This window comes from Globicephala melas, chromosome 6 (genome assembly GCF_963455315.2).
Source record: "Globicephala melas chromosome 6, mGloMel1.2, whole genome shotgun sequence".
In the NCBI taxonomy this organism is placed as follows: domain Eukaryota; kingdom Metazoa; phylum Chordata; class Mammalia; order Artiodactyla; family Delphinidae; genus Globicephala; species Globicephala melas.
In genome coordinates, this window is record NC_083319.1 from 35,193,132 (window position 1) to 35,216,302 (window position 23,171).

General features: G+C 53.1%; 1 protein-coding gene across 1 annotated transcript in view; it reads left to right on the forward strand.

Annotated features, from left to right (window-relative positions):
- SHB (SH2 domain containing adaptor protein B) overlaps positions 1-23,171 on the forward strand; it is a 136,157-nt gene that overhangs the window by 86,277 nt on the left and 26,709 nt on the right. The window contains exons 3-4 of the mRNA XM_030884295.3: positions 216-431; positions 17,409-17,580. Coding sequence (XP_030740155.1) covers positions 216-431; positions 17,409-17,580 — 388 coding nt within the window. The remainder of the gene's footprint in view (positions 1-215; positions 432-17,408; positions 17,581-23,171) is intronic.

Here is a 23,171-nt window from a genome sequence, read left to right on the forward strand (position 1 = left end):
CTATTGTTTGGTCCAGAGCCTGAGATCTCTGTGAGGAAGCCTTGAGCAGTGAGAGCAGAGACCCCGCCCTCGAGGGGTGGGACAGAAGGTAAATACAGCCTCCACCTCCCTGGCTGGCGGCTCTGAATTCCTTTGGCGTCACCTGGTGGGTCCCAGGTGAGGAAGCACGTGCTGTGCATGCTTTACATCTCTGCTTCCTTCCTTTTTGACTGCAGAATTTCAGAGGCAGGAAAGCGTCCGGTCCCAGCACAAAGGCATCCAATTATACGATACCCCTTACGAACCCGAGGGCCCAAGCATGGACTCCGACTCAGAGAGCACGGTCAGCCCCCAACTGCGGGAGAGCAAGCTGCCCCAGGATGACGACAGGCCCGCTGATGAATACGACCAGCCATGGGAATGGAACCGGGTCACCATCCCAGCTCTGGCAGGTAAGGAGCCAGTGGCCCTGCCCAGAGGCGGCCGCTGACCCACATGGCACTCACCTTTGTAAAGGGAGTAAGTGCACGGGTCCCTGCCTGCTCAGGTAAACCACAGGGTTTCTAGTACAGCTGGGCCCTTCAAGGATGAGGAGGGTCCTGGCAGAAGTCCCTTAGGCCAGGCCTAGGGGAACTCCTGGGTCTGGCCTCCAGGGTCTCCGTTCCAGTCCCTCCCCCCATCCCCAGAGACAGCCCAGATGATCTCATTGCCTGACTCTGTCTTGGTCCTGTTGGTAATGCTCTAGTTCACTGAAGCCAAGATTTCAGATTTCAGAAGGAAATCTTAGAAGCTAGAAGAAAATCAATCTGCAGAGTGGCTCCTATTGGGCCTTGTGGAGCCCAGTGGCTCCGTCCTGTCATACAGCTGCTACAGGCCTGCATGCATCCAGGGCTGCTGCGTTTCCTGTCCCAGCTTCAGCACGAGCCCATCCACAGAGCACAGGCCGTGGCCACATCCTGACCTCAGGAGTTGACCCCACCCCTGGCCTAGAGCCCCTTGAATGACTCAGGTGCCTCTCCTCTCCCACAGCCGTATGGAGAGCAGTCTGCCACATGTGTCACCTGTCCTAAGCTATGTACACACCCTTTGATCCTAACCCCAGTCCTTAGGATCCAGGCTGAGGTTATGATCTAAAGCACAGGAAAGGCATGATGATCATGAGAGATGGAGAATGACCTGAATGTCCAGCAATGGGGGTCGGTTAAATGGAATATTGTGCAGCCACTACAAAGTGATGTTGACACAGAGTTTATAACAACCTAGGGAAATGCTTATGTTTAATGTTAAGAGGGGAAAAGTCAGATGCAAAAACACTTTTATGCTTCTAAGAGTTGAGGCATATAAACAGACATCGAGTGAGTAATTTAATTCTTACCACATTGAAGGTCAGAAAGGGAGTTTTTTTTTTTTTATTTAAGATTCATTTTGCCTTGAATCTCCCATTTTCATGCACAACTAGACCCTCCCTCCCTTCCTAGCCCCCCAAAGTGAGGCCTCTGCCCTCCACTCATCTTGATCCCCTCGCTCGAAGTTCTGACTGTTCTAGCACAGACTACTCACAGTCCCCTGGATGTAGCACGCTGTGCAGTCCCATGCCTTCTGTCTAAGTGGCCTTCCCTGCTGTGTCCTATCTGGAAAAGTCCTGTGCCTCCTTCGCCATCCCTGTGAGCCCTCCTGGTACGCAGCCACATGTCCCACGGGCTTCCTTGCTGCCTCTCTGAGCCTGTTGAGCTTCCTGCACGTGACTCTGGTGGGGCACTTCCCTCACCATATGGACTCAGTGCTGTAGGTGCTGGGCCCGCCTGCCAGGCCTTGATGCCAGTCAAGAGCCAGAGCCGAGAGTAGTCATGTGGCTGAGGTCCTTGGTCACCTCAGATCTCTCCCGTGCATTTCACAGCCTCCTCTGCCCTCGGCACAAGGGAATCCAAGGCCTGTCCACTGGCATGGCTGACAAGGCTGTGCTCCTCCCGGGTGTGGGAGGAACTAGAACGGAGCCGATGATGTCCCAGAGGTGGCTCTTCACAAACACCAGTTTGATTAAAGGGCTAAAGGGCTCATGTGACAACTGTCCTAGATACCAAGGGCCCATGGCAAGAGATGACATTCCAGGCGGTGTGGCGTCTCACCCTCTCCTGGACTGACCACCTTGCAGGTCATGTCACCTTAGGTGCTCTAGTCTAGTCTGGTGCTTTGCTGCTCAAAATGTGGTCTCTGGACCAGCAGCATCACATCACCTGGAAACTGGTGAGATATGCAAGGTCTCAGGCCCCACCCCAGACCTGCAGAGTCAATCTGTTTTAAAAGACCCCCGGGTGATTCGCTGGCATGTTAAAGTGAAAAGCCCTTACCCTACAGGACATCATCTCTTCAGAAGCCTCTCAGACCAGAACTTGCCCACTTCTGCCCAAAGCTAGTTTTAAAACTACTGTACATTTAGTTTTTCACAAAGGATCACAAGGTCTTAGATAGAACTGTCTCCAGACAAGTTTCTGAGCCACAGGTATCCACTGTGGACTTGGTTATATGTTGCTGAGTTGCTATCACAAGTGTCATTGTAGGTCAACTTCTTAGGCTGCGGATAGAAAGTAGACTCAGTCTCATGTCCCCACCTGTGTCTCATCAAGTCACTTACCTCATCAATTGTGTGTCTTGCTCTGGGGTGGATACCGATTGTGCTTTTCCCCAAGAAGCTTTTGGCTCGGTTCTGATTTCTGGGGCATAGAAGGAAGCTGTTTCACTTGGGCTGGAGGGATGCTGTGAGCACCAGCCTTTAGTCTTGACCAGATCCCTCCCCACATCTGTGGACAGAGCCTGTCAGGTGCGGCATTGCAGCCAAGGAGCACCCTCCTGTCTCCTAGCCCCAAAGTGCAGGTGGAACGAGGTGGATGGGCCACCTCTCAGGTAATAAGGACGAGTTGAAACAGTTCGATTAGGTTGCTAAAGTGCTGCCGTGGTCCCATCTGTAAACCCAGAAGGATGGCTGCTCAGAAACAAAGGATAATGTTCCCATCTGAATCAGTAGTGTGTGTGGCACGCGCTTTAGCACATCATTGGCGGTGTCAGGGAGCAAGGCAGGGTGGGCTGGGCCTCGTCCTCCTTATCGCAATACCTGTTTGAAATGCCCCACACAGTTTCTCTGGGCCCTCGGGAGCTCTGTGATGGGCCCCGAGAGCCTGGGGTGCAGGATCTGTAGCCGTGGTAGAATCCACTGGGCAGTATCGTTAGCATCTCTTTCCATTCCTTGTTTTTTGTTTGGTTGGTTGGTTTTTTGCCGCACCGCGCAGCATGCAGGATCTTAGTTCCCCAACCATGGATCGAACCCGTGCCCTCTGCAGTGGAAGCGCAGAGTCTTAACCACTGGACTACCAAGGAAGTCCCTGCATCCCTTGTATTCTGATTCTGCCTTTTTAGCTTGCATGCGGTATCCTGGTCAGTGTTTTCAGATTTCCAAAGGTGTGTGGTGTGGGGACCCCCAAAGGGCAGAGGTAGGCCCACCAAGAAGGAGTCATAGGAATTTAGGGTCACAGTGAGTGGTAAGAATTTCAGGTACACCTGAAAGTGTATAATGAGCTTCCTCTCACCAAGATTTGCCCGCAGAAGCTTGAATGAGGCAGGACTGGTGTTGGGAGGGCTTTGCCCTGCAGTGGGAGGTTGGCCTGCAGCCCTCTCTGGGGCTGCTTCCAAGCTTCATTCCTTCAGGATCCCACATGCTGGTCAAAGGCCAGGAGAAGGGAAGGCCTCTGAACTACTCTGTGATTCAGTCTACGAAGCAGAAGTGCTTTCCGCCTTTCAGAGTGCTGTCCTGCACTGCATTCGTGAAATGAGGCTGTTCTCAAAGGGATGCTTTGGCATTCTCCGCAGAAGTAGGCCTTCTCGGCCAGTGCAGCCTTTCGGGAAGGCTTGATCATCCCGTCCCGGTTGTCGCGAAAACAGCTCTTGCAGGGTGTGAGGTGGTCCTAGCTTCTTGGGAATGATAGTCTTCCCTTTTCTCAGAATTCTGTGGCCAGGTGAATGAGAGACACCGCAAGCTCCCCAGGAGCCCTCGGCTTCCCTTGCCTGCCCTCCCTCCAGGAGGCTGGTGGTGGCCTCAGCCAGAACCCCTGCCCACACCCATCCAACACCGGAGTCCCAAGCCACACACATGGCCTGAGCTGATCCCAACCCCGGGACAGATGCCCAGTCAGTTTTACCACCAGCTGCAGCGAACAGAGCGGTGCGGTGGCTTCCATCAGGCTGACAGCCCCCTTGCCACCCAGCAGAAACACCTGCCTTCAGAGCTGGCTGGACGCAGTTCTCCACCCGCTCAGTTCTCCAGGGGGTGAGTTCTCCACTCACCGCCCCCTGGAGTCTTTACAGCCGGCAGGTCCAGCCCCCCCGTTGCAGCTCCCTGCTCAGCGTGGGGCAGGAGAAGCAGCCTGGGTGATTCCATGCTGTCTTGGGGGTGACGCAGCTTGTCTGACCAGCCCCTGGGCTTTGTGGCACGAATTGTGGGATGGACAAAGGAATTCTGCCCAGGAGGTGGCCACACAGGCAGGAGGCCGAGGAGCTGGGTGGATAACCTGGCAAAGCAGGCATGGATTTGGAGTCTTCAGATCTCTGAGGGGCCATTGGAAGGACAGGGACTGAACCTGTCCTGGGGCTTCTATTCCCTCACCTGGGAAATGTGTCCACTGCAGAGGGCCCTGGTGGGGCTTAAAAAAGGGCACTGCGTTGGGGAAGTGCTGGTATTTACAGAACACTTGTGCATGCATTATCTCATTTAATCCTCACAACCACCCTTAGTTTCCTCCTTTTACAGATAAGAAAACCGAGGTCCAAAGAGAAGAAATGATTGCCCAGGAGCCTATAGCTAGTCAGCTGCAGAGACAGGATTTGAACCTGGGAAGTCCCACTCCAGAGCCCAAGCCCTTACCCTGTCAATGTCTGGGCTCTCTGACACCATCCAAGATGCTGTATATAATGTGGCTGGAGCCCTCGCCCTCCCAGAGCCCACAGGAAATGTCACACGCCTTTCATCGCCCTTGCACCAATTTCTCCCTGCGTCTGCAGCTGGTAGGATACGTGCCTAGAGTGTATGTTCCCACTTGGAACAGTTCCAGCTGAGGATTCTGTGGGAGCCCAAGTTCTGGAGGTTCATGCCTGCATGGGGTGACCAGAGCCATCCCACGGGTTGGTCCTCTTTGCCATCCCTCAGCACAGGAAGGGGTCCCCACCCATGGCATCCCACTCCCCCTTGTCCAGCTAGGGAAACTGAGGCCCGGGGAAGGGATGGGGACTGCTGGAGACCTCATAGCAGTCATGCCGTACACGGAGGATGCATCAGCGTTTCCTTTTAATTCAATGGGTCAAGTTAAAAACTACATCCTTAATGATTTGCAGTTGCTTCTGTGAAGCGAGTGATCAGAGTGCCTGCTCAGGGTGCCAAGTGGCAGGAGAAACAAAAGTCACTTCATTTTCGATTCATTGTCTAGAGATTTGTCTACCTGGAAGCTACTTTTCAGGCAATGTCCTGGGTTCAGCCAGCGACAGGCCTGCCTCCCAGTGAAAATAGAAGACAGACCTGTGACTCAATGCTGAACATATTTATTTTGGGTACTTGTCTGGCTTCCGCGCTAGCTCCTTGGCCAGTTTCTCCGCCCTGGAAAGCTCAACACAGTGTCTTGGTGTCGGGAGCCATTGGAACAGTAACCGGAGTCAGACAATCCCAAGTTCACATGCCAGCTCCACCACTCACCCGCTGTGGGACCTCGGGCTCTTCAGTCTCCTGAGCTTTAGTCTTCCCATCTGTAAAACGGGGATAGTCACAATCCTTATCACACTGGATCTCTGTGTTGATCAAGGGAAAAAATTGGATGAAAAGACTTCGTAACCTCTAAAGGGTCACACATGAGAGAACGGTTGTTGGCACTCGGGGAAGGCTTGCTGTATTAAGTCAAATTTAATTGTATATATTAAAACAATACTGCATAAAGAGGTACTCGGGGGCACAGAGGGCCCATTTATGAAGTTCATTCCCAGTTATTCCTGGCAGCGAGAGGCATGGATAGTGCGGAAAGCAACACTTCTGTAGGAAGTACTCCATCTCGATTCCAGCAATAGTTCTCACCATGAACCACCTGGTTCTTCCATCCTTTATTCAGTCCCTCCCGAGGATTGGGCCACTGGTCCCCAGGTGTGAGAGGGTCTCTACTGCCTTTCTCCCCCACAGCTCTCCCTCCCCATTCTGGTTCTGACACGTTTGTTGATTGGTTGGTTTGCCCAGAGCGTGCAGCAGAATCACCTGGAAGAAGTATCAAACATTACAGGGTCCCACCCCTAGAGTTCCTGATTCAGTAGGTTCCAGGAATGAGGCATGAGAATTTGCATTTCCAGCAAGGTCCCACGTGTTGCTGATGCTGCTGATCTGGGGACCCCACTTTGAGAACCTGAAGTATACTCAGTACATACTATGTTTTAGGTGCTGGGGTCAGGGAGGAGTTAGGGAGGGGGTGTCACAGCTCTGCTCGGGTGGTGTCCATGCCACCTCCTCCAGGAAGCCTCCCCTGACATGACCAGTCCCTTCCCCACCCTCATCCCAGGTTGGGCTGGGCCCCCTCTGTGCTCCTACCACATCCCGTATGGGTGTGCATTGGTTTATTCTGGAACCGCCAGATACACACTTGTTACTGTCAGCATGGGGGGTGCTAATGCTGTGTTGGTCACCCCTTAGGCAGGCACCCTCTTGAGTTTTGACATTTTCCCAGCTCATCAAGTGAGGCTCAAAGGGCAGAGAAAGGGGAAAGTAAGGTCTCAGGTATGTCTGTTTCCTAAACAACTGTGAGTCATCTCTGAGCCAGTTCAGTTGGCTAATTTAAAATAATCCTATGAAGGTAAGGGGATGACGGAGGAGGGGCAGGCAATTAACAGCTAGTGAGCACCAGTTAGGAGGCTGGCACAGGTTAACCCTATGAAGTTCTGCAAGGTGGGTGTGGTTTCATTATCATCACACAGATGACACTACTCAGGCTCAGAGAGGGTGAGCAGCTTGCCCACAGTCACACAGCTAATGAACTCAGCTCAGGCTCTCTCCACTGCTGTGTTGACATCGAGAGTGCGTAAAGGGCAGGTCTGAACATTCTCTTTAGCTGTGCTCGGGCAAGGTGGCTTGGGCTGTTCTGGAGGCAGAAGCAGTTGCGCCCACTTTGTGCTGAGCTTGTGACTTGTCACTGTCACCGTGAAACACAAATGCTCTGAAGGTGGTAGTGCTGACACTGAGTCCATCAGACCCTGCTCCAGGCTCACTGTTCCCACCAAGCCCATGACTCATCCTTGTGTACTCAGAATAAACAGGCTCGGACTCTGCAGAAGTTTCCATGGGGAATCTTAGACCTGCCACCATCACCTGGCACACCCAGCACATGCCACCTTCTCCTCACCATTGGCCCCACTGGGGCTCCGGCAGTGCTTCCTGCCCCCTGCTCAGGTTCCCAGAATGCCTTGGGCCTGGGAGGAAATTAACAATTGTGTTTGTACTCGGAGCTTTTTGCTATGTAATGAGTAACAGTTGTAATTAATGTTTAACACGTGTGAACAGCAGGTCTGCAGAGAGAAGGGGGCTTTAAACAGAGAACTGGGATCACTCGCTTCCTTTGGCTGAGGGACAGGTTTTTCCAGTTATTTTCTCTGTTTGACATATGAATGAATTCATTTAGTAACATAGAAAAAAAAAAAAGAAAAACACTGGTGCTTCATAGCTTTGGTTTACCTGCTAATTATATTGATAGGAATGTTTTTGCTTCAAGTACGTTTGTCTCCTGTGTGGAAGAAACCCAAAGGTTTAGTAGAATATCTTTGCCCTTCTGCTTGGCAGGTCAGAGATCTTTGTGTGGTTAGAGATTTTTAAGCTCTGTGAGGTCAGAGACTCTGCCGGCCTTGTTCACACCTGGGTCCCCACGTAGATCAGTGCCTGGCACATAACGAACACACAGATATTTGTTAAATTATTGAATAAATCACGTCTCAGGAAAACCAACCCCAAGTTCTCTTCAGGACACAGAATACATAGGTATCATGCAGCCTGCTCACACAGAGGTGATACGTTTTCACATCATTCTTTCGTGCTGTATACCTATCTTCTCTCCAGATGAGGGTGAGGGACCTGCATGAAAAGGGGCGTTTGTGAGTGGCTGTTGTCTGCTGTGGTTGCAGCCCCTGGTCTGAACTCAAGGCCGAGAGTGTGTCCCTGGGTGTTTGAGGATTGACCCGTGCGTCCGGATGCCATGTTGTGAGTGAGGAGGCTGGTGTGCCAGTAGGTGGCAAGCAAACCCTTGAGAGCCATGCACCTGCTTGTCCCCTCCTGTCGTTCCTCCCTTCCCCCACCACCATCTGTGGAGGGGCAGCAGCAGAAACATATAAGCAGCTCGGCTGGGGCTTTGGGACTCCTGGAAGGGGAGACTCATTTCCACAAATGCCCAGCCTGCTCCCTGCAGGTCCTCAGAGGCTTGTGGATGGGGGAAGTCCCTTTCCCAGGCCCTAGGATTGATTCTAAGTGTCTGTGGGTGTCTGCAGGTTAAAGTGTCAGGAGACACACTACATCAGACCTGAGGGGACACCTGACACTGAGCCCAGCTCAGAACTAGGAGAGCTGGAGGGTCTGGATTTAAAGCCCTGTGCTGCCCCTTGCTAGCAGGATGACCTGGGGCAAATTGCCTGTTTCCTCATCTATAAAACCAGGTGGTAATTGGTGCCAGGAGTCAGGGGCACAGTCAGTGCTCAGTGGAGGCTGGCTTTTGATATCATTATCATTACTATTGTTGTTTTTGAGAACCTGTTGCACTGTAGACAGGATTTGCGCAGAACTTGTTAGAGGCTCCTGGGATTCAGAAGACGTGGGTTCAAGTCCAGGTTCAAATCTGGCTGTTGACATGGGGCAAGTCAGTCCCTTTTGCAGCTCTTGTTCCTCATTTATAAAATGAGTTATGATGGTGGAGGTGGCTTGCTTCATCAGCTGTAAAGTCCTCTGCGTTTGGGTCATTTCATCATTTTCATCAGGATTTGTCCCTACTTTTCCTGCAGCCAAGCAGCAGCCCTTGGGGCAGGGTCTTTGCACCAGGCAGCGGTGTCCATGCTTCCTTTTTGGGGTGCAGAATAGGAGGATGCAGACACGCCCCTCATGCCAGGCCCTCCTTCCCCAGTCCAGGCTTGGGTGTACATGCATGGACAGCGTTCCTGGAAACCAGATGGGATTCCTGGAGCCCAAGTGGGTTTCCCCACGCCCCGCTTCTCGGGGAGTCACCACTGCCCCCTCTCATAATGAGAACCTCTGTTCTCAGGCACTGCCCACGAGACGTGGCAGCTTGGTGCCCTGGGGCCTGCAGGTGTCTGCAAGGAGAATACAGAGGCCTGTCATAGGTGATCCTGGAAAAGCAAACCAAAACATTTGCTAGGCTGCCCATCACCTTACAGCCTACCTGGAGGCACAGCCTTCACTAACTGGGCAGAGGGGAGAGTGAGGCCTGCTCTTGAACTGCAGGGGAGAAGAGGGCTTCACCTCTCTGGGCCTTAGTTTCTCCAGCTGTAAAATGGGAATTCTAATACTTGTCTTACTATGAGGAGCAGGCGAGACGAGGCAGAACATATGTTTAGAAAGTTGAAGCAACAGAGGACCGTTGTCATAGGAACAGAGTTTTAGTCAAGTGCAAGTGTTTGCTCATCGTTGTGAAAGCTTGTGGTATTTCCATAAACTCTGGGTCATGGGGGCCCCCCATCTGCCCAAACCAACGCGCAGTCTCCCTCCTTGCCCCCTCTTGGGGGCTTATGACTGCCTGGGCTGCAGCCCCTTCCATGCCTCTGCACCCCTGCCCTCCCCACTCCCCGCCTGTCCCCCCACTACAAACCCACCCGGCCATCAGCAGTGTGGAGGAATCAGTGCCCAGGACTGTGCGGAAGGGATGCCTTGGGCACCTTCATTCTGTTCTCTGTGCCCTTGTGTTTTCAGAGTCATAGGACATCCATGAACAAACACCAGGCCTGGAACACTGTGCAGGCCCCTCCTGTCAGCCCCGTATTCACTCCCACCTCATCCACACGGGGCCTAAAGAAGCCTCTTTAGCACCTGAGAGCTCCATGCACAGGGTTTTGTTTTCAGTTCTCTAATCCTTGTTGCCTTATGCTTAAAGGACTCTGTCCTGTACTAGAGAACTGGGAGGGCCGGAGACTCCAGGCCAGCCAGAAAGAAGCAGCCACTGAACCTGGAGCACATCGCAGGCCTCACCTGGGACCCAAGACCCTGGGCCCCCTTTGCTCCCTTCCGGTTCCCTGTGAATGACCCCTGTCCTTAGGGGCCACCATCCACACTCGTGGTCCGCCCAGAGGGCTGGGGGATGTTTGGCAGACTGTCGACTCTTCTCTCCCTGCCCGTCCCCAGAGAAAGGCACTTCTAGAGGCTTTCCAGGGTTTCCAGGAGGCTGCCCAGTGTTTCCATCCCAAAGCAGAGGGACAGGGACTGGGGTCTGGGGCTCGCTGCCTGGGGTGACAGCCTGCTTCTATCTGCTGGGGCAGGCTATTCGCCCGCACCAGGCCCCGTTAATAAAAATGTGGGTGAAGTTGCACCAACCTCCTCAGTTCGTTGTGAGGGTCAGAAGAGAATGTCACGTCGGATCCTCACGTATGCTTGCCCATGCACAGGAAGCACTCAGTAAAGGTCAAGCCATTTTTCAAAACTATTTTAAAATAATTTGAGGTGGGGAGTCCAGCTCCTAAGTTTCCTTTCTTGATTGATGAATGAGTTTTTTTGGTCCTGCTGACCATAAATCTGGATGGGGATTCATTCACTCAACAGATTCTAAGCATCTACTATATATCAGGCACTGTTCTAGGCATTGGGAATTCGCCTTTGAATAAAACAGAATATGTCCTGTCCTCTTGGAGCTTCCAACTTCGGAATTCCAGCACAGGTTGGAGAAGATGGTTTCTGATACAAGGTACTTTATCTTCTTGAGTACATGAAAAGGAGCTGCTCTGAGCATGGATGTGACCATGGGGAGAAGGGACCACCACATACAGGGGGCCTGCCTGGACTTTGGTACATCATCTGTTACTAACCACCTCCACAATCCTTTATGGTATAGGGGTTGTCAGCCCTGTTTTACAGAAGAGGCAGCTAAGGCTCAGAGAGGTTTAGAGTCTTGCCCAAAGTCACACAATAGTGGCAGAGGCAAGGTTCAAACCCGGATCTTCCTAACTCCAGAGTCCACGTCCTTTCCATGATGCTGAGCCGCTGCAATTCCTCTGTTCTCTGGCCTTGTTGCAGCCCATGGGCTGTGTGTCGGGCATGGGGAAGTTCAGAAGAGGCTGAGGCACGAGGCCCCATCTCCATCCCGTTCTGAGAAGACACCTACATAATGCACTGTAATACAGACTGGCGCGGGGCCAGACAGTGGCACAGACCGGGGAGGCGGGGTTCAGAAGAGGAGAAAGGAATTCCACCTGGGGGGGTGTCTAGGATAAAACTTCCCCCCAGGAGGTATCATTAAAGCTGAACTGAAGAATGGCTAGGACTTTTTCACCAGAGATAGTGAAGAAAGGGATTCTATCGGACAGGCACAGCATAGCAAAGTCCTAGAGGCAGGAAGGCAGATGATGGATTTGGGACCAGCCATTCTTTGTGACTGGAGCCTAGGGGTGAGTGTGGAACCCGGAGGGGTTTTTTTAGGGGAAGATGCATCCAGAAGGTCAGGTTGTCACCAAGTCACAGAGGACCTCAAGCATCAGAGTGAGTTCTCCGTCCCAGGGAAGTAGGAGCCAGCAAGAGCTTCTGAGCCCAGAGAGCTGTGCTTGAGAGGCCCTTTGGCATTTTGGAACCTGATCTCTCTGGCCAGCCCTGAATGATAAACAGGAAGGAGCCAGATCCTGAAGGAACACATTTACTTCATCTAAGCAAACATTCACTAAACACCATCTCTATGCCCAGCACTACAGTCAGTTTAGGGACAGACGAGATTGGAGAGGAAAAAGAGGCCTAAATCCCAGGCGCTGCCCCCGCAGAACACCCGGGCTGGCTGGGGGCCCACTGAGCTACAGGAGAAGGGCCAAGTGCCATGAGCCGCCCAGGAGGAAGGTAGCTCTCGGCAGGTGGGATCAGGGGAGGCTTTGTGGAAGGGGGACTTTTGTGCCAGACCTTTGAAGCTTCTAGACTTCATACAGGTGGTGGTCGTTTCAAAGACTAAATGAGTGAGGCACAGCTCCTGCCCGGCCAGCCCCGCTCCTTAGCTCTGAGACTCTGGCGGAATTCTTCCTCCCCTCCTCTGGGCCCCCACTCCCTTGCCCACAGGGTGGCAGGGTTGTTGTGAGGGTTAGAGCTCGCATGGGCACCTGGAAATGCCGTCTTCTGTCATTGACAGTGACCCAGCTTCAAGGCTGATTGGTATAAAATCTACCATACATGTAGGAAGGGGACCACCAGCGGCAGAGGCTAATCTGCAGGGAGGAAGGGCCTCCCGGAAGATCTGAGCTGGGTCTTAAAGAATGAGACGTGTCATTAGACCAGAGCTTTTGGAAGGACATTTGGGATATCACGAAGGGCCACCTCACCCTCTCGGGAGACAGGCTGCTAGAGCTGTCAACCGGGCCACTTCTCCCACTGCCACCAGGGTACTGGTCCCCATCATCACACCAAAGGCAAAAGGGCTCCAGAGGCCTGGCCCTGCCCGTCTGAGTCTCCCCTCCCTCCCTCAAAACTCAGACTTCTGTTTGTAATTGCCTATAGGTGGAATTAATTAGTTACTGTCATTCTAACAACTCACAAGGGTGGCATATTTTTTCTCTAAATGCAGATATTCTTTTGAGGGCTGTGTCTTCCTTTACCTTTTGCAGAAAATCACTAACTTAAAAGAATTGCCTTTTTAAATTGCAGATTAAAGGGAAGCTTAATTAGAAGGAATGAAAGCAGTTGTGTTTGGAGCTTTTGTTCTTAACTTTTTTTTTTTCTTGTGCTGCTGAATCACTTGGAGTTTGTATATTTTTACTTTAGGTGGAATGATTTGCCTAATTAAGCCTGTCATTCATCACCACCTGTTCCCTCTAAAATGTATGGCTATATTATTAAGCTTGCAAGCGGATGTATGAATTAATTCAGTGGGGATTTACAGTGTTGACTGGGACGTTATTAGGTTTTATCCAATTTATCTGGTATGAAAACCGATATTTTTCCCCAGTACAGTGAAACAGCAGCTCATTAAGTTTCTTCATTCAGTCATTCTTTGAGCACCTGTTATGTTGTGGGCATGCTCTAGGGATGGGAGGTAGGGGCAAGTATGGTGTAGCCCCTGCCCTTGAGGGGCTCATGAGGAGACAAACAAGGAAACTGGCAATTAGGGTACCATAGGCTGAGATCAAGGGGAGTCTGGGAAGGAGGTGAGGCCAGGGAAGGCTTCCTGGAAGAGGTGACCCCTGAAGAGCAAGTGGAGTCAGTCAGGTGGACAGTGGGGAGGGGAGGATGTCCTGGTAATACAGGCAGAGAGCATGGCCTGGAAAGGGACCTGGTGAGATCTGAGACTAGGCAGGTTGCCAGGTCGTTGGTCGTGAGAGCTTCGGTTCCTTCCATGATCGGTGTTCCATGCTCCATGCCTCTCTTTTCACCTTCTGTGCCAGGAGGTGTGTCGTGGGATTGTATACTGGGAGAGAGCCCCCAATTCTGATTTTAGCCGGTGGAACACCCAGGTTGTCAGAGGTGAAAGTGCCTTACAGTTCATCTGGTTTCTCCCTCTCCTCTGCCTGTGGCAAAACTAAGCCTAGAACCTCATCTCCCGCCTAGCCCCTTCCCCAACCCCCACTCCTCTGCCCACTCCAGCACTGTTCACCCCCAGGGGCCAGAGGCCTGCCGAACTGCCTCCTCTCCACTCCCGACATCAGAAAGTTAGCGGAGGGGAGGCTTTGTGGGAAAGTACACACTGGCCCTGACCCCCTCCCCTGCTGTGCCCCCATCTCCATCTCGGTGTGGCATCACACAGGAGTCTTCTCTGACTTGCCCCACACGTAATCAAGTCCTGTTGGAGTCGCCTCCCACATCCCTCTCATCACTGAGGGATTCAGCCTTCCCTAACTGGTCTCTCTGCCTCCAGGGTTGCCCCCAAACCCACCCTCCTTCAGCAGTCAGAGAGGTCTCTAAAGCCCAATCTGAAGAATGGCATTCCTTCATTCAACCCATCGTAGGATCAAGTCTCAGCTCTTTAGAAGGGTGACCAGGCCCTCACCTGTCTACCCGATCGCAGTGCTCACCGCTGCCCACGGTCACCCGTCCAGGACTCTGCAAGTTAGGGGGCTCAGGTCAGAATCTGCTTCACCTCTTCCTCACGCCCCCTCCCAGAACATACGCCCCATTTGACTGGTTGCCATGAGGGCTGGTGTGGTTCAGTGGCAGCCCTGGTGGGGGAGCTGGGCTGCTGGGAAGCCAGGGAAGGGCCCGCGGTGACATGTGTGCCAGGGCCCCGGCTCTGAGCTTCACCCCCATCACCACTGTGAAAGCCCAGCTCATCAGCCAAATGGAGGAGGCCTTTCTCAGACACACAAGCCCAGGACGTATTCCCTGCAAGGGTCTTGAGGTCATTGCCATCTTGCTGTCTGTCCCTGTGGTTGGACACAGGACAGAACCGTAGCTGGAGACAAGGGCAGGAGCCCCCAGCCAGTCCTCGCTCTGCCCCTACTCCACACTGCCAGTCCTGGCATCACAGGCTGTGGGCGTCTGGAGGTTGGAGCTTGGCCTCCATCCTGCCTTCTCACGGAGCTTAGAGTTTTCTGTGAGTCTTCTTCACCTGGACGATGCCAGCCCCATCCTCCAGCACTCAGACCAAAAGCCTGTAAGTGACCCTGATCTTCTGTCTCACTCTCACTCCAGCCTGAAGACACAGACCAGTCCTGTGCCTCTGCCGGAATCTGGTTTCTCACGGTCACTTCCACCCACCTCTCCCATGCCAGCCCATCCTGCAGGAGCTTCCCCTCTGCTCGGCCTTGCTCCCCTTCCATCTTGGTCTCTCTTTTTTTTTAATTCACAATTTTTTTCTTAAGTAGGTTCACAGCAAAATTTGAGATGAAAGTACGGAGAGTTCCCATATACCCGCGTCCTCTATCCCTTGTCAGTCCAGCAATCCTGTTAAAAAGTGCCAGGTTGGGCTTCCCTGGTGGCACAGTGGTTGAGAGTCCGCCTGCCGATGCAGGGGACACGGGTTCATGCCCCGGTCCGGGAAGATCCCACATGCCGCAGAGCGGCTGGGCCTGTGAGCCATGGCCGCTGAGCCTGCGCATCCGGAGCCTGTGCTCCGCAACGGGAGAGGCCACAACAGTGAGAGGCCCGCGTACCGAAAAAAAAAAAAAAAGTGCCAGGTCAAAAGGCTTCCCCGCCATCAGAACATCAGAATGGCTCTTCATTTCTCTCAAACCGAAGTTCTTCCCAAGGCCTCCAGAGCCCCACGACCTGGCCCTGCTCCCTCCCACTCCCCTCAGCCTCAAACTCCGCCCCCCCCCAATCCCTCCAGTTGCCCTGGGCTGTGTTTTCTCTGTCACCCTTGGCCTGTTCCTAAATTCAAGGCCCTTGAATTTTCTCTTCCTTCTCCCTGGGATGTCCTTCCCCAGGATGTCCACGTGGCTCGGCCCTCCTTTCCTCCAGTCATTTATTCAGATGCCATCCTTCAAGAGGCCTGCCCTGTCCTGCTTTTGTTTTCTCCGGAGCACTTAGCACCAGCGGGTGTGCTGTGGATCTGACTCATTTCACTTGTCGTCTGTCTCTCCTCACTCGGACCCTGAGCTCCAGAGACAGGGATTTCTGTTTTGCTCACTGCTGTTTCCCCAACCCTGAACTGTGCCTTGCACATGTGAATGAGAGTCTAGGGTGGACAGCCTGCTGGACCCCACTGCAGTCATGACAGTGACCATATACACATGCGTCCAACCTGTTCAGGGCCTTCCATTGGCAGGTACCTCCTCGCCCCTTCCCTCTGTTTTCTGTAGTGATTAACAGAGAAGAGTGTCTTGGAGGGATGGAAATGTTTCACAGTCCTGATGCGTGATCTTGCTCCGCGCCTGAGACACGCAACAGGTTCATTCACCTCCGTCCCCGTGGACAGGACCACTGTCAGGGCAGGGGTTTCCCAGCACCTTCTGTGAATGTGAGATTGATTGCCATGCAGCTGGTGTTGGAGGACAGCTGGCCACATCCACGCTTGCTGGTTAGGGGGAGATTTTATACCATTGTGTGTCCGTGGGCCTGCACCTTGATGTGGCCTTGGGAACATTGTTCCGCAGGCCCTGGCCCAGCTTACTAAGCGCTCTGTGTATGCTGGGCCCATAGGATGCAGTCCCTCATGTGATCTCCCCAGCAGCCTGGTAAGGTAGGGAATGGGGCCTCAGAGAGGTTGAGCAGCTTAGCCAAGGCACACAGCCAGTCACTGGCCAGCTTAGGAGGGGGGGACTCAGGTCAGTTTGGAAGCTTCTGTGAAGTGCTTAGTACTGTGTCCACACTGAGCAGACATGATAATAAAAATAATAATATAAATCATAATAAAAGAAAATATTTATAATAGCATTGACTGAGCACAGACTAACTGCATGCCAGGCGCTCTGCTAAGATGGCTGTACACCACCTGGCAGAATCCTCACAGCAACCCCATGAGGTGGGTACGGTCGTTATCCCTATTTTCCAGGTGAGGAAATTGAAGCCCAGAGAGATAACTTGCAAGGTGGACTAGCCAGTCTCCAGGAACACTTCTGGCAACTCCAGTTTTAGCTCAGTATTTTCTGCTTTTTGTGGGGTGTCTCCGGGGTCCTGCCCTCAAGAGGCATCCTCCCCAGCCCGTGGGGTGAACAACACTCTCACAGGTCCAGGGTGGGAGGAAGGCACACTGGAGGACCCATTCCGCTGTGCCGGACACTGCTCCAGGCTCCCCTGGGTGCTTGGGTCCAGGACAAGGAGCAGACTTGGGTGATGCAACATGACCCTCGATTAGAACTCTCTAGGGTTGTCCTAGGAGAAAGGGGGCAGATGTGGCCTGTGCCACCCCAGGTGGGATGGGAGAATGGGAGGAGGAGAGGAGCCGCTTTGAGACAGGTTTTTGGCAGAAAATGAGGAACTGTCTAGGGGACTGTGCCCCCTCTGGGAGTGCCATGTCACCTTTGGTGGAGGTTGCAGGAGGGTTCCTTTGGGGACCAGGCTGAGCTCAGTGGCCTCGGGGGATTCAACCAGCCTCTCGAATGCACCGTCTGTTTCTGATGGCACAGGCTTGTCCCGTTTTAGGAAGCCCACGTCTTTCGAGCCATGTTTGTTCGTTGCCTGGAACCCTTCTGCCTGCAAGTTGTAAAGCCCCAACGAGAACCATCAACCGTGACCCCACTATGCGCCACTCCTTGAGCTGAGCTCTGGGTAACCAGGTAACTGTGCTCTTTCTCTCTCTCCCCCACAGCCCAGTTTAATGGCAGTGAGAAACGGCAGTCATCCCCCTCGCCTTCCCGGGACCGGCGGCGCCAGCTTCGAGCTCCCGGAGGGGGCTTCAAGCCCATCAAACATGGGAGCCCCGAGTTCTGTGGGATCCTGGCAGAGAGAGTGGATCCTGCTGTCCCACTGGAGAAGCAAATGTAAGTTCTTAGGGAGCAAAGCCCAGTCTCAGCAACCAGTTCATGGAGTCACTGTGGAGGCTCATAGAAGGTCAAGGCCACTGTCAAGTCTGTCCGATTGGGGTTAGAGTGCGTGTCTCCTGATTTCTGGCCCTGTCTCTCCACACTGTGTCGCCTGCCTTCCTTTAGTTGGCTAGTAGGAAGTTCTGTGAAATCGTCCGCATGGTGCACCCCTCACTCTTATATGCCCCTTTCTAATTTCATCATCCAGCAAGTGAGTTTTTGAAAAGCTAAATGTATACTAAATCTTGCTGCCTAATTATAAATTAGATTTATTTTTATAGCTGTAGTGATGGTTTTTGTTGTTGTTGTTTTTTTTTTTATAGTGATGGTTTTGCCCCACATCTGCTTGATATTAATTGGGCAAGGCCTGGACACTCTTGACTTGGGTTTTTCCCAGAGATTTCCCAGCTTTAATCGACGTCCAAGTCCCATCCCTGCTGCCCCTTTCCCTCCCTGCTTCTCCTCAACACCGCTGGTCAGTGTTTACTGCCCCTCCCCTTGACCGTGATGACCATCTCCCTTCTCTGCTGGGGTGTCAGGTCCCTGCTCTGCCCTGAAACTTTCAGTGGCTCCCCATCACCGCCAGGATGAAGTCCCATATCCCATCTGCCGCTCACTCTGTGAGTTGCCCCCAGACTGCTTTTTCAGTTTCTCATCATTCCACATACCTACCCTAGAGTGAGCTTCTCCAGGAGCTTAATAAAACACGTCCTGGATCCTGTGCTGGCACCGTCAGGTGTATCATCCTCTTAACAAGCGAATGCGGGATAAATGGGGTGATCATCTTATTGCAAAATGAGAAAATCGGGGCTCTAAGAGAGGTGGAGCCTTGGCTAGGATATCATGGTTCAGAGTGCAGAGGTAGGATTCGCACTCCATGACTCAACCCCACACTCTCCCCTCACTTTCCTCTCATATACACTTCCCCCTCACCCTTAGCACGTGGCCGGCACAGAGTAGGCACTCAGTAAGGCCAAGAGATTAGCTGACACCAGGCCGGTTCCTTAGGAGACTTCATTGTGTGCGTTATGTACTATGTTAGTCTCCGCCCAGCGGATTCTGGTCTCACCCAGCCGGCAGTGCATCCCTCACAGGAAATGCTCCCTTGCTGAGCAGGATGCAGAGTTTTCCGAATGATGTCATGTGCTCCTGTGCCCCTTTTTAAGCGTGTGCTGCAGCCTCCTTTGTGACAGCCCTGCGCCTGCTACATCAAGCACATTGGAGGTGGGGTGCGCTCCCAGCGGGTGTTGTGTTAATCACTTCTCACAGCCACACAGATTGGGTGGCAGGTTTTGCTTATTTCTGATCAAACTGTGAGCTTTTTAATCAACAAACAAAATATGATCCAGAGATCCCTGGGAGTTGGGAGCTATTCAGCATGCATCCTGACCAGGTCTGCCTGGGTCAGTCTCAGCAACCAGTTCATGGAGTCACTGTTAAGGCTCATAGAAGGTCAAGGCCACTGTCAGGTCTGCCTGATTGGGATTAGAGTGTGCATCTCCTGATTCCTGGCCCTGTGCTTCCTCCCTCCACACTGTATCACTGCCTGGGGTCAGCGGCCCAGCCTACCCTCTCCCCACTCCCAGATGGAACTTCATGGGCCCCTTGAGGGCAGTTCTGCCTTTCCTTTCCCGTTCCCACCCAACAAGGCCCTCGGCCAAGTCCAGAGTCGTGACTGGCTCCCCCCCCCCCGCCCCCGTCTCATCTCTCTGGGATTATTCTGGCCTGCTGGAGACCCTGCCTCATCACCCGAGAGACGGGCTTAAATAACATCCCACTTCCAGAGGAGCCTGAGGACACAGGTTCACCGTATCCCCCCACCTGGACTGGTGTTGCCTCAGAGATTAGGGGGCCCCTTCAAGGCCCGACTTCTCTCCACCCTAGCACAGAGGAGAGGGAACATGGGGACACTGAGGGATGTGCCCCAGTCTTAGAGGGTTATTGAAGGTGGACAGTCACACATCTGCCCGGGTACCCCTACCACTTGCTTGCTCTCCTGGGACGGTGGAAAGGCTGCTCAGGTACTCAGGGCAACTGCTCCCGGCCTTCTTCAGGCAGCCCACCGCCCCCTCCGTCCTGCGTCATTATTACCATCAGCATATAAACATGTGCCAGTTGTGAACTTCTTAAAGCAAATAAAGAAGTAATCCTGACGGGACATCCCCCTCTGGCTCTGGCCCCTGTTGGGAACATAAGCTCCATGAGGGCAGGAACTTGGCTGGGTCACCACTGCTCAGTGCCTGGAACAGTGCCTGGCACATAGTATGTGCTCAGTGAATAGCTAGCTGTCCACTCAATGGACAAAGTCCCCAAAGAGGGACTTTCGGAACCTTTTCCCACGTGTCAGCACGTCTTCTCTCCCTTCCATCACCTGCCACTCTCTCACCCACCACAATCTGCTTCCCTTTTCTGCCCGAGTCACCAGGTGACCTCCTCTGACCTCTGTGGCAGCCAGCACAGTAGACGGCTCCCTCCTGCAGAGACAGTCTCTGCTCCTGGTTTTGCTCCTGCCTCCCCCGCCGGATCCTTGTCTCAACCTGACCTGAAAGTCAGACTGTCCGAGGCTCAGTTTCCAGCTACATGCTCTCCCTGGGTAGTCTCAGGATGCTGGTGGTGATTCACCAGTGCGCTTCCCCAGCCCACAGAACTCCCAACTCCTACGTCCAGCTGCCTTTGTGGAATCTTCACTTGGCTGACGAATGGGCATCTTGAATTTAACACGTTCAAAACTGGACTCCTGATCTTCTCCTGGACACCCCCTCCTCCCCAGCTTCCCCACCTCCACAAACGGCATCACATCTACCTAGTTGCCCAAGCCACAACGCTGGAGTCATCTTGATTCCTTTGTTTGCATTATACCAGCATCTAGTACATTACTAAGTTCTTCCAGTTTTCCATCCAGAACACAGCCCGAATCCATCCATCTTCTTATCTCAGGTCCTCCCATGTGGACCACTGCAGAAGCCTCCTCTCTCGTCTCCTGCTTCATTTCCCCTCTGGCCGCTCTTCAGGGAAGCCTGGCTAACCTTTTGTAAGATCATCCAGAGCAAGTATCTCTTAAGCATCTCTGTTTAAAACTCTCATTGCCCTCCCTATGCTTAGAATAAAATCAGACTTCTTCCCTTGGCCCACAAGGCCTCAGGGAACTGGACCCTGCCTTCCTCTCCATCCTCATCCTGTACCACTCACCACACTCACAGTGCTGGACCATTCTTGCTGCCTTTCTGCTCCGTGGACACCCCAAGCTCATTCCTACTTCTGGACCTTTGCATTTGCTGGTTCCTCTGCAGAGAACGTGTTTTCTTTGGCTCTTTACATGATCGACTCCTTCTCACAGTGCAGATTCTCAGGTCAAATGCCATCTCCTTGGGGTCCTCCCCTGTCCATTCATTGCATAGTAAGCACCTCCCCTGCCCCAGTCACTGCCTTCTCACAAACCCAATATTCCTACGTAGCACTTGTCACTATCTGACATTGTTTCCTGAATCTGTTTGTTGATTCTCCATCTCCCTGCATCAGTCCTGTGAGATCAAGGGTGTAGTAAGTGGTGAGTAAATATTGGATGAGCTCATGGATATTGGTTGGACTGGATGGCTATGGTTGAGTCTTCTTAATCCCTATGGTTCTGGCCTGAGTGGCCAGCTCTGCAAAGTCCAGCACATCCCCAAGATGGCCTGCTGCCTGGAATCTCTTTTCAGTCCAGACAAAGCCTCCTCGGGCGCAGGGGTTGGTCCCCAGCTGTGCCCCCCAACCCCAAGGACCACCCAGGCCCATCCTGGCTGCCCTCTCCCCATCCTCCAGTCTAGTGTCCTTTGCCCCGTCTCTCCCAAACTCCTGGTTCTCCTTTGATCCTCGACCCTGAGTCCCCTGCCTTTCTCTCCGTGTGGAGTGACTGGAGCAGCGGGGGAAGGAACCAGCAGCTTATCCTGTTTACCCACCAGGGATTACCCTTAACGAGGATCCAGAGCCCCCGGAGGCCTGTCTGCCACCACCTCCCTTAGTGCTGCTTGTCCTGTGTTCAGGGGGCAGATGCGGACAGCACTTCCCTGGAGACCACTTCTAGGCCTTCACTGAGGACGGCTCTGCTTCAAATATCTGAAACTTGTTTTCCGAATAAAACAGCATTTTGTCAGCTCACTGGGGCTGTGTTACACAGGTGAAATTTCTCTTGTCTAACCTCTTCTCTCAAACACAGTCATGTATCCTTTCTTAAGCATATCCTGAGCCTTCACGTCTCTGGGAGGGTGAGCGGTCACCTCCTGGTGATCAGTGACCCGGTCACATGCTCATTGGATGGGGATACTCACATCATACTCACGCTCCAGTCCTTGCTTTCCTAGAGCTGGTTGGGTTTTTTTTAGGTTATAATTATGTCATCCTCACTGCTGCTAACTATTCAGAACACTGCCTTATAAACGGCAGAAAGTGCAGAGAAAGGCAGTGCGACGCTTTTCTCCAAGCAGAATGTCTGTACCAGAACTTTCACGGCTACTGTTCACAGGGCACTCCTGGGCAGGTCCAGGAGGCAGCCTCCCCCATACACCTGGGAGCTTAAAATGTAGTCTGCGCGGGGAGCAGCAGCCTGAAATAGTGATAGTTGGGGAAGTGACCCTTGGCCATCAACAAGTTCAGTCTCTTTCAGCTGATGCTCGTAGCTGCCGTTTGTGCAAACTCACCCCATTGCAGGCTGTGCACCAGCCCTTTAATGCATCGTCCCATTTGATCCTCACAACCCCCAAAACAGGGGTGGAGTGATCCTAACTTGGTAGGGAACCCCGAGGTGTACCCAGGTTCAGCCACTTGCCCCAGAGTGCCCGGCTGGCCAGTGGCAGAGCTGCATCTGTGACTCAGCGGCCAAAGGGTGATCCATCCTTGACCATCCAGGACCCCTGGTTCTCTTCCTGACCCCATCTCTGGCCACCTTCCCACTGATCCAGCCCCTCAGAGACTGTCACGTGAACAGAGACCCGTTCTGAGTATACCCGCTGGTCGGCATCTTAGGATCCTCACTCTGCCACTGCAATTTTACCTTCAGCTTTTTCAGTCTTGAAAATCAACGTTCCCCTTTTGTTCTGCAGTCAAGCATCTGTCACTGCACCCCTCCCTTCTGATTCTGCCACTCACCACATGCTGTCCAGAAGCAGTGGCACTGGGATTTCCACGTGCCCAGTCGATGCCAGATGCACTTGGCAGGAGCACTGGTGTGACCCCCCCCACCCCAAATGCCTGCTCTCCTGAGTGATGAGCACCGCCCACTAGTCCCACAGATGTCGCAGAGCCAGCACGTGTCCCTCCTGTCAGCGCCCTCTGACGGCTTCTGTGTCACTCAGATGGAGAAAGCCAGAGTCCCCGCATTGCCTTGCGCGCAAGGCCCCCGAGCCGGCCCTGCTGCGTGGCCTCTTCGGCCTCAGCACCCACCCCACTGCCTTGCCTCGCTCCAGCCACGCTGGCCTCCTTGCTGTTTCCAAAACATGCCAGGCACTCCCGCCTTTGCTGCCCTTCCTTCTACCAGATGCGCTCTTTTCCAGCTGCTGTCCTTCGTGGCTTCC